The sequence below is a fragment of the Ursus americanus genome, chromosome 14, assembly GCF_024610735.1.
Source record: "Ursus americanus isolate L20-20 chromosome 14, mUrsAme1.1.p, whole genome shotgun sequence".
Classification (NCBI taxonomy): domain Eukaryota; kingdom Metazoa; phylum Chordata; class Mammalia; order Carnivora; family Ursidae; genus Ursus; species Ursus americanus.
Genome location: NC_142140.1, coordinates 69,575,630 through 69,591,234, shown reverse-complemented (window position 1 = coordinate 69,591,234; position 15,605 = coordinate 69,575,630). Strand labels below are relative to the sequence as shown.

The 15,605-nt window shown below is 42.5% G+C and overlaps 1 protein-coding gene across 21 annotated transcripts in view; it reads right to left on the bottom strand.

Annotated features, from left to right (window-relative positions):
• Positions 1-15,605, bottom strand: part of NCOR1 (nuclear receptor corepressor 1) — a 148,335-nt gene that overhangs the window by 60,258 nt on the left and 72,472 nt on the right. For 10 of the 21 annotated variants that reach the window (XM_045778291.2, XM_045778290.2, XM_045778304.2 and 7 more), the window contains 3 exons: positions 12,899-12,913; positions 7,822-7,949; positions 3,702-3,919 (listed from right to left, as the gene is read on the bottom strand). In XM_045778291.2, the coding sequence (XP_045634247.2) occupies positions 3,702-3,919; positions 7,822-7,949; positions 12,899-12,913 (361 nt within the window). The remainder of the gene's footprint in view (positions 1-3,701; positions 3,920-7,821; positions 7,950-12,898; positions 12,914-15,605) is intronic. The other 11 variants (XM_045778295.2, XM_087867657.1, XM_087867659.1 and 8 more) reach the window with 2 other exon arrangements.

The window sequence follows — 15,605 nt, the reverse complement described above, 5'->3', positions numbered from 1 at the left end:
ATGTTTGACCATCATTAGTTTATTTTCTATGAAGTCCCACCTCACCCAGTACATCCCCACTATTTGAGCCCCATCCGTCCTCTCTGAAGTGTCAAAGGAAGAAATGACAGTCCCCATTCCTGTCCAGGCACAGTCCTCTCCTGCTCTCTGAATCCCCCATATCTCGAACTCACTCCTGGAGGCCCTGTGACACCTAGTAAACACAGATGGATCACAAACTGCACACTCTCTCTTCTACATTAGAAAGGAAATTCAGACTATCAGGCATGAAATGAGCTCCTGCCATATTCCCCTTCTCAATTAATAGTACCATCATCTGCCCAGTCACTTGAATTATTAACAGCCTCTTCAGACCAATTTTTTAATCCTTCCTCCCATTTACTACTCACATCCAACAATGTGTGTCGGTTCTAATCTCCTGAATCCATCCTCTTCTTGCCTGGGGCACTGCGTGCAAAGTGACACCCTTCTGGCTGGTCCCTCTGCCTCCAGCCCTTACTTTCTCCAACCTGACCTCCATGACTGTCACCAGTTCTCTTTCTAAAACACCAATCTATTACAGCATTCCTCTATTTAAAAACCTCTGTGAGCTCCCACTTTGTAAGCAAAGCAGGAAATAACTCAAGCAAGGTCCATCATGACCCCCATGTGCTTGTCTAGTTATTTTCCTTGCATCCTTCTTGCCATCCCCAGAACCTGGTTTCTTTATGCTTCACGTTATGGTAAAATTGGTACCACTGAAGCAATGATGGTAGGCGTCACTAACATGATCCCCTTATAAACTAATGAGACAATACTTAGTACAAGAGAGAAAAACGCCTCAAGAATTTATTCTTATAGGGGCACCTGGGTGGCACATCGGTTAAAGCGTCTGCCTTCGGCTCAGGGCGTGATCCCGGCGTTACGGGATCGAGCCCCACATCAGGCTCCTCCGCTATGAGCCTGTTTCTTCCTCTCCCACTCCCCCTGCTTGTGTTCCCTCTCTCGCTGGCTGTCTCTATCTCTGTCAAATAAATAAATAAAATCTTAAAAAAAAAAAAAAAGAATTTATTCTTATAAAAAATAATTTAACAGAAAGAAAATGTTACGTGAGTCAAGATCTGTTTTTCCTTACAGTGTTCTCTATATTAGTTTAAAGATGAGGGGGCAGGGGACAGCCTAATCACTCAGCAACAGGGAATGGTTCAAGAAATCGGGCCTCAGGGAACACGATGCCAACATTTCACGGTCATCATAAAGCAAAACCGAAGATCACATAGAAACTACATAATATTTATAATATATGCCAAATGAAAACATCAGAAAAAGTAGCATGCACACTAAGATTACAACTAAGTAAAAAGAAAAACAGTTGTATTAAGACAGCAAGATTGGGGCAGATCTTTCTCAAAAGACATTGATATTAAAGTTTAAAAAATGTAAAGGCCATGAAGAAGTAAAAGTTTCACTACTTGCAGATGACATGATAATACATACAGAAAACCTAAAAGACTGCTAGAACCGATAAACGAATTCAGGAGTCGCAGGATACAAAATCAATATAAGGAGAGCTGTTGCATTTCTATACACCAATAATGAAGCAGCAGAAAGAGAAAATAAGAATACAATCCCATTTATAATTGCATCAAAAATAATAAGATACCTAGGAATAAACCTACCCAAAGAGGTGAAAGACCAGTACTCTGAAAACCATAAAACACCGATAAAAGAAATTCAAGACAACAAAAAGAAATGGAGAGACATTCCATGCTCATGGATTGGAAGAACAAATATTGTTAAAATGTCTATACTACCCAAAGCAATCCACCCATTCAAGGCAATCCCTATCAAAATGCCAACAGCAGTTTTCATCGAACTAGAACAAATAATCCTAAAATTTGCGTGGAACCACAAAAGGCTCCAAATTGCCAAAGCAATCTTGAAAAAGAAAAGCAAAGCTGGAGGCATCACAATTCTGGACTTCAAGTTATATTACAGAGTTGCAGTCATCAAAACACTATGGTACTGGCACAAATACAGACACACAGATCAATGGAACAGAACAGAAAACCCAGAAATAAACCCACAATTATACGATCAACTACTCTTTCGGCAAAGAAGATTGGGAAGAATACCCAATGGGAGAAAGTCTCTTCAACAAATGGTGTTGGGAAAACCAGACAGCAACATACAAAAGAATGAAACTTGACCACAACATACACAAAAATAAATTCAAAATGGGTTAAAGACCTAAATGTGAGACCTGAAACCATAAAAGTCCCAGAAAAGAGCACAGGAAGTAATTTCTCTGACACCAGCCGTAACAACGTTTTTCTAGGTAGGTCCCCCGAGGCAAGAGAAACAAAAGCAAAAATAAACTACTGGGACTACATCAAAATAAAAAGCTTCTGGGGCGCCTGTGTGGCTCAGTCAGTTAAGCGTCTGACTCCTGATTTCGGCTCAGTCATGATCTCAGGGTTGTGAGATCGAGCCCCACGTCAGGCTCTGTGCTGAGTGTGGGATTCTCTCTCTTTCCCTCCCCCTCCCTAAAAAAAATTAAATAAAATTTAAAAATAAAAAAATGAAATGAAATAAAAAGCTTCTGCACAGCAAAAGAACAACAAAACTAAAAGGCAAGCTAGGAAATGGGACAAGATATTTCCAAATGACATATCTGATAAAGGGTTAGTATCCAAAATATATAAAGAACTTACAAAATTCAACACCCACAGAATAATCCAATTTAAAAATGGACAGAAGACACGAGCGGACATTTCTCCAAAGCCAGATGGCCAAAAGACCCATGAAAAGATGCTCAGCATCACTGACCAGGAGGGAATGCAGATCCGACCCACAATGAGATATCCCCTCACACCTGCCAGAACGGCTAAAATCAACGGCACGAGAGACAAGAGGTGTTGGCGAGGATGCGGAGAAAAAGGAACCCTCTCGCACTGTTGGTGGAAACCCTCATGCATTGTTGGTGGGAATGCAAACTGGTGCAGCCGCTGCGGAGAACAGTGTGGAGGTTCCTCAAAATTAAAAACACTACTGCCACGTGATCCAGCAATCACACTGCTGGGTATTTACCCAAAGAATACAAAAGCACGAATTCAAAGTGATACATACATCCCGATGTTTATTGGCGCATTACTTACAATGGCCAAGATATGGAAGCAGCCCAACTATCTGTCAATTGATGGACGGATAAAGAAGATGTGGTGTGTGTATATACACATACATACACACACTACGGAATATTATTCAGCCATTAAAAAAGAAGGAAATCTTGCCATCTGCAATGACATGGATGGAGCTAGAGAGCATAATACTAAGTGAAATAAGTCAGAGAAAGACAAATACCGTATGATCTCACTTATATGTGGAATTTCAGAAACAAAGCAAATAAGCAAAGGGGGGAAACAGAGAGAAACAAACCAAGAAACAGACTCTGCACTATAGAGAACAAACCGGCAGTCGCGAGGAGAGAGCTGCTGGGGGGAGGGATGTGAGTGAAATAGGTGATGGGGATTAAGCAGTGTACTTCTTACGATGAGCATCGGGTGATTAAAATAAAACCTTAAAAAAAAAAAAAAGATTTAAAGGCCAGACTTTAAGATTATTTCTAGGTCGTCAATATCCAAGGACCTCCCACTCTACCCTGGCACTGCAGGAGAATCCCACACGAAACCGCAGCCTATCCGTTCCCATTGCGCACTCACTGGGTTCTGGTGGCGGTGGCAGAGGCGGCGGGGGCTCCTCGGTGGCCGCCGCGGCTGCAGCGCTGGCCGCTGCTGCTTCATTGGTCATGGACCTGGTGATCCGGCCCTTTCTGCGGCCCTGACTGTTGGCAGTCTTCCGTCCCCGGGGTGTGGCCTGCTCCCTCTCCTCGGTTTCTTCTGCTGTACCTTCCGTCTTGTCCTTTTCCTTGGTATTTTCTCTGGAAAGAGAAGCAGACGAAAAGTTTGTGTGATTTAGAAGTACACGTGCATCTGAGAAGGTTATGGCTTGGAATTTTTTTTAATAGAAATTAAGTAAGACTATCCAGTTTCTCAGTTACTGAAAACAAAATTGATGAAAAATGCTGTCATGCTCCAATTTTGAAGGGTTTTGACTGGCTCAAATTAAGATATTTCACAAAGGTCTGTTTTACTCATTAATGGACGCAAAATTTAGACACATTTCAAGTCACGTTATTACGTATGAGAACACCCTACAAGGAAGTAACGGATGGCAGGAGAAAAGCCCTTAGAGCTGCAATCCAGAGGCAGTGGGGTACACCAAAAGGCGGGAGTCCTGTCTCCAAGGTAAGTTTTCTCCTCTGTGAAATGAAGAGGCTGAAACAGATAGCCTTTCTGTAGTAATAATCTACAATACTGTTTCATTAAACCAGGCTCTGTATTCTCAAGCATCCCCAACACTAATTATGTGCAAACAGGCCAGTATGGCCCAGGGGTTATAACGGAGAACAGTCTGGAGCCAGGCTGCCCAGGGTGGTACCAGGGCTGTGTGATTTACCAGCCATGTGACCTTGAACAAGAGACCTCCCCTCCACAGGCCTCTGGTTTTTCTCATCTATACGTGAGGATAATAACAGTATGTTTCATAGAGCTGTTGCAATGATTAAAGGATTTAATTTATATAAATGCTCAGAACTGCGCCTGGAACACAGAAAGAGCATCTTATGTGTCTGCTGTTATCAGGGCTACACCTCCCTCAGCCACTTCGGAAAAACTCGATCAATAAGTAAAGGGTCATTACTATTAGTAGCAACAGTACTGCATGTAACACTGGAAGACTATTCTCTGTACTACGTATCTCCCGGGGTTGTTAAGATTTAAAAACAAGGTCCTTAATAATGTACATTTCTGCAAATGAATGGACAGGGGGCAATACTCAAAGACTCAACTGCTCTTGCTTAATGGGAGGTGTTGATTTTTTTCAAATTTTATGCACTTCAAGCAAGGAGCTGTTGTAGCTTACCAAGCTTACCCCAATAAAAAAAATTCTTTAAGAATTTTCTCCCTTCGGTCCTGAAGTGCCCTCGAAGTTACCATGCAGCCCTCTTTCTCTACTTCTTTATTCCCTTAGCAATCTGGCTGCTGCTATAACCTCATCTTAAGACGTTTGTCAAAAGTCACCAATGGGGGGAAAAAAGTCACCAATGACTTACAGACTGCAAATTCAGATGACCTTTTCTCAATTACAGTCGCACTGATCTTCCTGATGCAACGGACCCTAAGGACAATTCTTTTTACCTTCCTCTCAACTTTCAGGACTTCATGCTTTCCCGATATCCCTACTGCTACTCTGTCTCTTCTTCTGGGGACTGCCTTCTTCCTCTCACCTTTTCACATTCGCATTTCCCAAGGCTCACCCTGGCCTTAAAGCTCTGTGAGGTTACCCCATTCGCATCCATTCCACTGGGATGACTGCCAGTCTGTGTCTTTTGACTCACATCTCCCATCTCCTAAATCTCCTAAGATCCAGACTTGTCTTCCCAAATACCTGCTGGAAATCCCCATCAATACACCTGGATTCCCCATCAATACAAACTCAACATGTCCAAAAACATGCTTGTCACCACTCTGCCTCTTGCTCCCCCCATGCTCTAATCATTCACCAGTAACAGTACCACCGTGATCATATCCATTCACGTTTACAGATCTGGCATCATCTTTAGCTTTTCCCCTTTTTCTTTACCTCCTATATGCGATCTCACGCCAAGATTTGGTTATTTCATCTCAGTAACAGTGCTCCCATTAATTCCACCACCTCAATTTCTACTACCATTATCCTTATTAAGTGTCTCGGTACCCAAACCACTCTCCTGTAACAGCCTCCCTGACTTACATCTCCAATCCATTCATGCTATGTGGGTCAATATTCTAGCAGAATAGCTTTGGCAAAAACCATTCCATCCAGGGGCGCCTGGGCGGCTCAGTCAGTTAAGCGTCTGACTCTTGATTTCAGCTCAGGTCATGATCTCAGGGTTGTGGGATCGAGCCTCACGTCAGGCTCTGTGCTCAGCAGGGAGTCTGCTTGAGATTCTCTCCCTCTCCCTCTGCCCCCCCTACTCACACATGCTTATCCATGCATGCTCTCTAAAAAAATAAATAAATCTTAAAAAAAAAAAAAAGGAAAGGAACCACTCCATCCATTCAAACCGCTACCTACTCCCAAACAACTCACAACATAGACTATTTTAGCTTCATCAAGGTTTTTATCTAACCCCAATCCACCTTCCACTTTTCTTCTTCAGCCACCCTCTGTTCCAGTCTCATCAAACCATTATCTGCCATTTCTCATGGCAGCACAACTCTTCGTGCTGTTCCCCCTATTCTTTCCACATTAACCCTAGCTCCTGCATGAAGTCCTCTAAACTCTCTAGACAGAAGTCACCCTGAACCTCTTTTCAGTCTCCCAACATGCTTTACTGGTTCTGCTCATTTCTTCCAGGCTTTCTCCTTTTTCCTAAATAGTACTTGCATCTTGCCTAGCATTCCCCTACTAGATCATAAACTACCTGGGAATAGTACGTATCTTAGGGACTTCTGCATCCTCCCTAAGAGCTAGCTCAACATCCCCAATAAATGAATGCTTGTTAATGGAGATTTCAGGAAAAAAGTAAAAACCAAGATATGGCAGTTCCATAAGAGCAGAACCACTGACCACATGGGAGTATGAATGTTTTACTCAAACAACTAATAAAAAAAAATGTTTTTAATAATTATCTTCCTAAAGTACAAAATTAGAATGGCAATGGCATGAGGATCCAACTCTTAAACAACCATACCAAGTGATTCAGGCTGTAGTGGCCACAAAAGCACATAAACCTCCGGTATTTCCAAGGGGATTACAGAAATAACACAATAAATACTGAAAAGAACAAACTACTGATCCGTGCAACGACCTGCATGGATCTCAACATCATCACGGTAAGTAAAAGAAATCATGCACAGAAGACCACATACTGCATAAATCCACTTACACGGAATTCTAGAAAAGGCAGAACAGATCAGTAGTTGCCAGAGGCTGGGGATGGCAGGGGAGTGTGGGGAAACCTACAGCAAAGGAGCACATGGAACTTTCTGGAGTGACGGAAACACTCTACACCACAACTGTAGCAAGAGTAATACCAATGCATATATTTGTCAAAATACATTCAATACACACCTAAAATCGGTGAATTTTATTCTGTGTAAATAATGCCTCAAGAGAGCCAATCCTTGGCGGAAAAACCACCAACTGAGCCCCTAAGCCCCCCACCTCACCACAATATGTGCACAAAGGCATCAACAAGAGCTGTCTCTGAGCGGCAGAATGCTGATTTTGTTAATATTTTGCTCTCTTTTCCACATTTTCTATAGTGAACAAGAATTACTTTTATAACCAGGCAAACAGCAACAGAACCACAAACAAACCAAGAACCCCACTTTATATGATAAATAAAACCCACGAAGCTGTAATATAAGGTATTATAGAAAAGAAAACCATCTGTCAGCATTTTTACGTGAGTGTAAAGTATCAAAGGTGCAAAAAAAAAAAAGATCCTGCGGTACCTTCCAAGTCAAAAATTAAATTATATTCAATATATCTCAGTGATGAGTGTATATTGTTACAGCTCATCCCTTCTGAAAGTAACATCTCAGGTCTGGCAAATAAGTCCATTAAGCCAGAAGTTGTATTTACCAGAATATCCTGTTCTTTAATTATGTCAAAGCCCATTAGGTGATCAAAGAACACATCCCATTCACTCTTTTATCTAAAATTTTATACCTTTGAGAGAGTCGACAGGTTCATGATTTTAAAATTAGACTAATATCTAATTATTTAACTCACTTAGAGTCCTCCTTTTCATCTTTTTCTTCTTCATCTTTCTTTTCCTCTTCTTTTTTTTCTGTTTTTTCTGCTTTATCTTCTTCTTTTTCTTCTACTTTTTCTTCTTGTGAGGGTCGGGCAATTTGCTGCTAGAATGGACCATCATGTTAAATTCAGTGTTAAAAGAAACAGCTCCTCAAGCTGTGATGACAAATTACAATAGATCTTTGCAAAAAATTAATAAACAATTAACTTACTGATCACTTACAATGTAATTAGGAGTAACATATTAAAAATTAGTCTAACACTCCTTAATATATTCCATAGGTATTGCTTAAAAGCACACGCGTGCACATACACACACACGCACGTACACACACGCACATACACACACACGCACATACACACACACACACGTGCGTGCACACACGCACAAATGTTCCTAGTCTCTGGACCCATTAGAGAGGCAAAAGTGGTAAGACTCCACTTAGAAACCTGAAGTCTGGGGTTGGTTCTCTCTGTTTCTGTAACTCCCACATCTAATCTGTCACTCAAGCATCTCAATTCTACCTTAAAATTTGATAACCGATAATTTACCAAACCATTCCCCTAGTATTAGATACCTAATATGCTTCCAACTTTTTCAACACTATGGACGATACTACAAGAAACACCTTTATGCTTTTACTCTTCTGCGGAACATTCACTCAATGGAACAGTAGACGGCTATGGTCATCATCAAGACTAAAGTAATTTGGAAAAATAGTTAGGAGATCAGAGTAAAAAGAAGTAAAACACTCAAATATTCCTAAGCTATAATTACAACTCTGTAACTAAAAATATGAACAAAGACAAGAAGACAATTATGGACCCTTTTATCCTTGCTAAAATTGTGACTCTAAAAGAAAAAATGGAATTAAGTTTATTTAATCAGAAATCTAGACCGTCTAACGTAGGTAGGCTCGAACTGCCGCTCGGCATTACAGCACACGGCCCCCGTCTCATGTGTGCCTCTTCCAAACCCCCACCTTTCCTACGCTGGAGCCGCTCTGGACTCACCTCAACACGCCGAGCGTTTCATGTCGTTGCCTGGAACACCCTCTCCGCGCTCCTTGCCTAGACCTCCTACATATCTTCTGAAATTCAGTTCAAAAGGCTACATCCTGGGAGGCATCTCCCGATTTCCACAGAGAAGCTCCAGGCCCTGTCTCCCTCGCTTGCCACCTGCACGGTCCGCATCTGCCGGCGGCACTTACCACGGGGTGGCACGTACCTGGTTATCAGGGTCTGTCTGGCTCCCTGCGTTAGTCTCCTCAAGGACAAGGGCCCAGTCTTAATCATCTAAGTATCCCAAGTTCCTAGGAGACATCTGGACCACAGAAGCCTCTGCATGTGCTGGATACAGCCAGAACCAAGTTCCTTTATTCTCCTTCTCTGAAAAGTTCCATCCTCCCACCTCCATCTTTCGTTCGGATCCAGGCCAATGTCAATCTTGCCTCATAATAACTTGCCTCATAATAACTCTTACCTGTTTTGTCACCAGACAACATGAAGTACTCATTAATATGAGGTAAAATTTCCCTTAATTCTTAATGCCATCTCAAAGTCTTCACCTACTCGCTAAATCTGGGTTTTTTTCTTAAGATAGCAAAGACCTTACTGGCCTCTCCAAGAGGTCCCATACTATGCCTTCTTCAAATCCACAAAGGAATAAAAAAGAATCTGTATCCTTCTTCCTCCCAACTGCCACTTCCAGAACACTGCAGAACTGTGGTATTTTAAAAAATACTTGCTTTTTTCAAATTTCACAAAATCTACCTATGATGTCTTTTTTCTCTTCTGGTGTTATGGACTGACTTCCCGCATACTCCTAAGAGCATATAAATGATTTTATCACATGGTTCCTTATGCCTTGCCATTATTCTTCCAACTTTAAAATGCGTATCAATGCCTTTTCTATCTGCATAATATCCTACAATCTGAGGTCAAGCTCATTCTCCAAAGGTGAAGTCACAATTGCCATCATTGGTGGGAACTATTCTACCTCCAAGACCTTAAAATCAGAAAATCTTCTCTACAACAACCACTCATGCCCCACCTATCCCACATTTTCATTGTTGTTGGTCCTGCTATTTGTTCCCATCATGACCCGTGGTCCCTTTATTCTATGAAATTTCACAGTCCATCAGGAAGGGCTGTATCTACTCGTCCACTCTGACCCCTCACTAAATCGTTTTGATACCATGGTTCCCTCACTTGCTTTATCAGACTTTCCCAATTTCTCACCCTGGTTAATTGCCAGTTTCCTTCTCTTCTATTTATTATTACTAGACAAAAATTAAAAAATCAGGAAGACTTTCAAATGTTTACTTTCCAACCATGACTAAGTCTGCTTTACAACTGGGAATGTTTTACTCACCTTTGACTCCCTAGGACACCACAGTGGTCACAAGACTGGTTTCAAATGCTAATAACCTCAAACCACCCACTTGCTACATACGTGGCATCCGTGAGTCATTCTGAAAAAACGAGATGGCATACGAACGATAAACTCTGCCTTTGCCTAGCGAGTAGGCTGTATAACCCAGAAAATGGTTTAGGGCTCTAAGAAATCACAAGGAGGTATCAACTCAGCAGAAGAGAAGTCAAGAGGTTCACTGTTCTCTTAGACTCGGATGACACATATAACTTGTTTCCCTAAGACTTTTCTATTTCTAATGCCAACCAGTGTTCTGAAGAAGCTAAGCGATCCCACACATTCCCTGCTGTCTGAAATCCAGCCGACAGCTGACTCTACTCCCCCTTCCCTAGCTCTGGGGACTGAGAAGCAAGGTAGCGCCTGCTTCAACCAGGCAATGGGAAGATGACGGCAGGCAGGATGTCTTTTGAAGCACAACCCCCAATTCTGCAGAAGGTGTGTGGACACGATCCAAAGAAACTGACAGAGTTGCTAGCTAGTCTCTAGAAGTGTGTGACAGCTGCAGAGCAGGACCTCCGTCAGAGCAGTATCCACACTGACTAGGCAGCAGTGGGTGGAGAGGGAGAGCCAGGGAGGCCGGAGTGTGCAACCAGCATTCGCCTTCAGGTAATGGGCATCGAGAGCCATCGCTACCCCTGGAATTCCTGTTAACACCAGGAATAACCTCTGATTTTCACCAGAAGTGATCGCAACTGCTTTTGTTTCAGGCAAATCTGTAAAGGGAAGTGCCAATCCCCATGGTCCGGGATGGAGGGTACAAGTTACATGCCTTACGCCCTTCAGCAGGTTGGCTGGAGTAGAAGTGTGCAGTTTCAAAAGGAAATTCATCCGAAGGTCCCCTAAGAGACAGAGGCATCCCCACAGCTTCCTGTCCAGGTTTCTCCCTCCATAAGCCTAGTACTTGATAGTCAATTTAAAAAAGTTTAATTCTGTTACGGAGGATCTCGTAACACGAAACATGTTTGCCGAACAGGAAACTACGTACTATAAATGTGAGAGTACATTAGAAAACAAAATAGGGGTGCCTGGGTGGCTCAGCCGTTAAGCGTCTGCCTTCGGCTCAGGTCATGATCCTGCATCTGGCTCCCTGCTGGGTGGGAAGCCTGCTTCTCCCTCTCACACTCCCTTTGCTTGTGTTCCCTCTCTCACTGTCTCTCTCTGTCAAATAAATAAAATCTTTAAAAAAAAAAAAAAAAGACAAAATAAAAATCCAAATTAAAAAAAATGCTAAGTTTTATGTATTTCTCTTTTTTTAAGATTTTTATTTATTTATTTGACAGAGAGAGAGAGCGAGAGCGAGAGAGAGCACAAACAAGAGGAGAAGCAGACTCCCCGCTGAGCAGGGAGACCCATGCGACCCTTGATCTCAGGACCCTGGGGTCACGCCCCGAGCTGAAGGCAGATGCCCAACCGACTGAGCCACCCAGATGCCCTGTTTTTCTGTATTTCATAATGATAAATGAAGAACAAGGAAATTCAGCAGAGTCCTCTATCGCAAGATCAAAGGACAGTTTATGCTGAGATTTGTTTCTACTATATCTGACTGAATATCTAACACGTGAACTCTATGTGTATTTGTTAACGTGCTCGCGTCTTCAGAAAACATAAATGAATTCCCACTCGGTAGATGACAAAGTTGCCAAGAAATGAAACGACGAAATTTAAGAGCAAGCGTCTAGTGAACTAAAAACATACAAGAGACAAAGAGAATGAAGTCCTACTTCAGCCACTGAGCTGTCTGGGGATTTTTTTTTAAGGTTTTATTCATTTATTTGACAGAGGAAGAGACAGAGAGCACATGCAGGAGAAGCGGCAGAGGGAGAGGCAGAAGCAGGCTCTCCCCTAAGCAGGGAGCCCGACCTGGGACTCGATCCCAGGACCCTGGGATCATGTCCTGAGCTGAAGGCAGACACTTAACCAACTGAGCCACCCAAGTGCCCCTAGCCGTTGAGTTTTTTAAGTATCTCAGGCAATAAACAGAAAATATCTTATCAAAATATATTTAAAAACTAGTTCCTTTAAACCAACTGAATTTGAGACTAGTTTCCTGAAGAGTAAAAACTGTCAATCACAAAACAGCAAGCGACAAAGGCAACAGTTGCTACCATTACTGGGCGCTCACTCTGTTCCTGATACAACACTCTAGGGACTTCACACATAACTAGTTCTCATGTTAACCCTGCAAGGTAAGCATTACTGCTTCCACACTCACAGATGTGGAAACCTGGACTCAGCAAGTGAAGGGACACATCTAGGCTCACATACAAAGAGGATACAAAGAGGAAGAGCATTTTTGGGTCTAAAGCTCTTTCTGTTCTACCCAACTTTTTAAACCTGTCTGAAACAGTCTAACTATTGTCTAACAATTCTGTCAGAAGCTTTCCCAACTTCAAACATTACTACATTTACATAAGTATATGCTTTCTCAATACCTCTGGGGAATAAAAACACGCTGACATATTTAAAGAGGAAGATGTTGTCAGAATGAAGAGGACAAACTCTTGTGAAAGGTCATCGCGCATTTGGAAACGAAGAATGCGGCTTCTAAACAATGACTTGCTTTATCGCAGGTCACGAGCAGGTACCACAGTAATTCTTGCTGCACAGTGACGGACTTACCAGATGGGAGTTTACCTGGAAGGTAAGAAGAAATTCTTACCTCTAACAAAAATGTTACACATAGAATCCAAGTACTACTTGGCATGTTACTTATAATTCTAGATCCCACGTAGTAACACTGAGGAGTGGCTTTTGGCTTCTGATCTTTGATATGTATTCATTGCTTCAACTAGAACTTATAAAGAACCCCATGCACTCTCGTCATGGGATGCTAGTAAGTTGAACTGTGAAATGGCTTCAACAGTATCTAACAGAATTTTGAGTTAAAATTTTTCCCGGGGTGCCTGGGTGGCGCAGTCGTTAAGCGTCTGCCTTCGGCTCGGGGTGTGATCCCAGCGCTCTAGGATCGAGCCCCACATCGGGCTCCTCCGCTAGGAGCCTGCTTCTTCCTCTCCCACTCCCCCTGCTTGTGTTCCCTCTCTCGCTGGCTGTCTCTCTCTGTCAAATAAATAAATAAAATCTTTTAAAAAAATTTTTTCCCAACAATAACCTCTGTACACACATCTAACAAAAATATGATTATCTGTCTCATTTCCCTATGATTCTAAGATTAAACTCCTTTTCAGAGGAAATAATATGCAAGGCTCCCTATAGCAATAGCAGGTTAAAAATCAAACCCCCGCAAGCTTGGAATCTCTCTGGGCAAACAGCACACTACACATCCCTGTGCTGAATAACAATGACTTCCTAGGGGTAAGAGGTCGGGAGGGGAGGATGGGTGGAGCAATCAAATAACAATGGAAAGGATCAGGCATAAAGTTCAGCAGAACTCTATGGAGTCTTGAAAGAAATTTGCCCTAATCACTCAGGGATTACCTAAGGCAATTCCTACTGGTTCAAACTTGATTGGATAATAGAGCAGCGAAGTGGTTTTCAAATTAGTTGGATCTCTATTATCTCTCAGGGTAAAATCAAGACACACCAATTTAAAAATTCTAACTTGTAACTAGATTCTTTAAAAAAAAAAAAAAAAGATACCTTTAACTTTTTTCTATACAGCGAATTCTACATTCCCAACCCAGATCTGTTTCCTACATTCCAGACTTCCACATCTAACTGCCCCCCTTAAATCTCCACTTGGACATCTAGTATGTATCCAAAATTCAGCATGTCCTGACCTTTCCCCCCAAAATCTGCCACTCCTTCCATCATGCCTACACAGTAAATGGCAACCCCACAGGCCAAAACTTGGGTTATCTTTGATAACTGTCCTTGAATCCCCCACAATCAATCCATCAGCAAAACCTGTTTACCTTACCTTCAAAAATACATCCAGAAACGGACCCGCTCTCCGCACCTCCCCCACTAGAGTCTAGACTGTCCAGGCCACGTAACCTCCTAACTGGTCTCCCTTACCATCCAGTCTCAACAGAGCCGGCAGAAAGATCCTGTCACAACTGAAATCTGATACTATTCTGCTCAAAAGTCCAATGGCTCCTCTCGTTTGGTACCAGCTCCAATGTCATGCAGTTCCATACAACCGAGCCCTTAAACTAACACCACCTCATTTCAGAAAACCTGTCCACCTATTTTGACACAAACATAATGAAGTACATAAGCAATTAAGAAACAGAGAAGATTCCTCTGGTCTGAGACGGTGCTGTATTTCCATCATTCAATCCCCTCCTTCCCCAAATTCGCAGTGAACACAGAGAGATATACAACTAGAGAAAATATCTTCAAGGTAATAACTTAAAAGCTAATGTGGGAAGGACCAGACTGATGGAAAGGCTGACAAACCCCAACCTGAGCCAACTTGGGGGCAAACATACTAAGGTTCAGGTCAAGGTGAGAGCACATACGGACAATCTCAGTTCCGTTAAATACACTCTGGGACGTGCTAGAGGTACGAGAATACAGAACAAGAATGTGCAGAAGAAAACTCTACTACGGCTGGAACTTAGCAAGAACGAGTGTGCCACAAGGAACAGTGAGATGGTGTCCCAGATAACTTTCGGATAGAAAACTAATGTTTCAGAGTAACAGAGACATTCCCTGTCTCACAGAATTTCCTGCTAGAGCTTTCTGCTCTGTCATCACAAGCAACAGACTGCTAATCCTGCAAATGTAAGATACAATACACACTAACTTAATCCCTTGCATTATCAGGGATTGAAAAATTTAAACAATTTATAAATATAAATACATAATTTCTAAAAATTAAGTTCAACTGAAGTTATAAATACTAGTTGGTAATAAGAAACAAAGCTACTGTTAAAAATCTGTGGCTGAAACTTGTTTAAAACGCAGATGGGCCCTAGCGTCTCTAGCCAGAAGAGCTTGATTCCACTTTCTCTGTGGGAAGCCCCGGCACCTTGGGTGGAACAGCATTTCCTGCCTCACTGACAACATTCGATTTGCTCCCTGTCAGGCAGGAACTCTTCACCGAGCTCCACAAGCATCCCTCTCTCTGTGTCTACGGTACCAGTCCCATCAGTGTAGAAGCGCGCTCTCTTCCTCCCTCCTGATAATAACGGGCCCTCCGCCCATCTCTCTGTTCCCCTTCCTGAGCAAACCTTACAGACACCGGCACACCTGTACTACCGCCCGCCACTGGCTCACCTTCCACGTCCCCTTCCGCTCACTATGATCTTATTTCTGGCCCCCTCACCGCTGAAAATGCAGGCCCAGGGCACCGCAGCTTACTTGACCTCTAGCAGCATTTCACACGCGGTTGGCTCATGAAACACTCCCTGTACTCTGACCA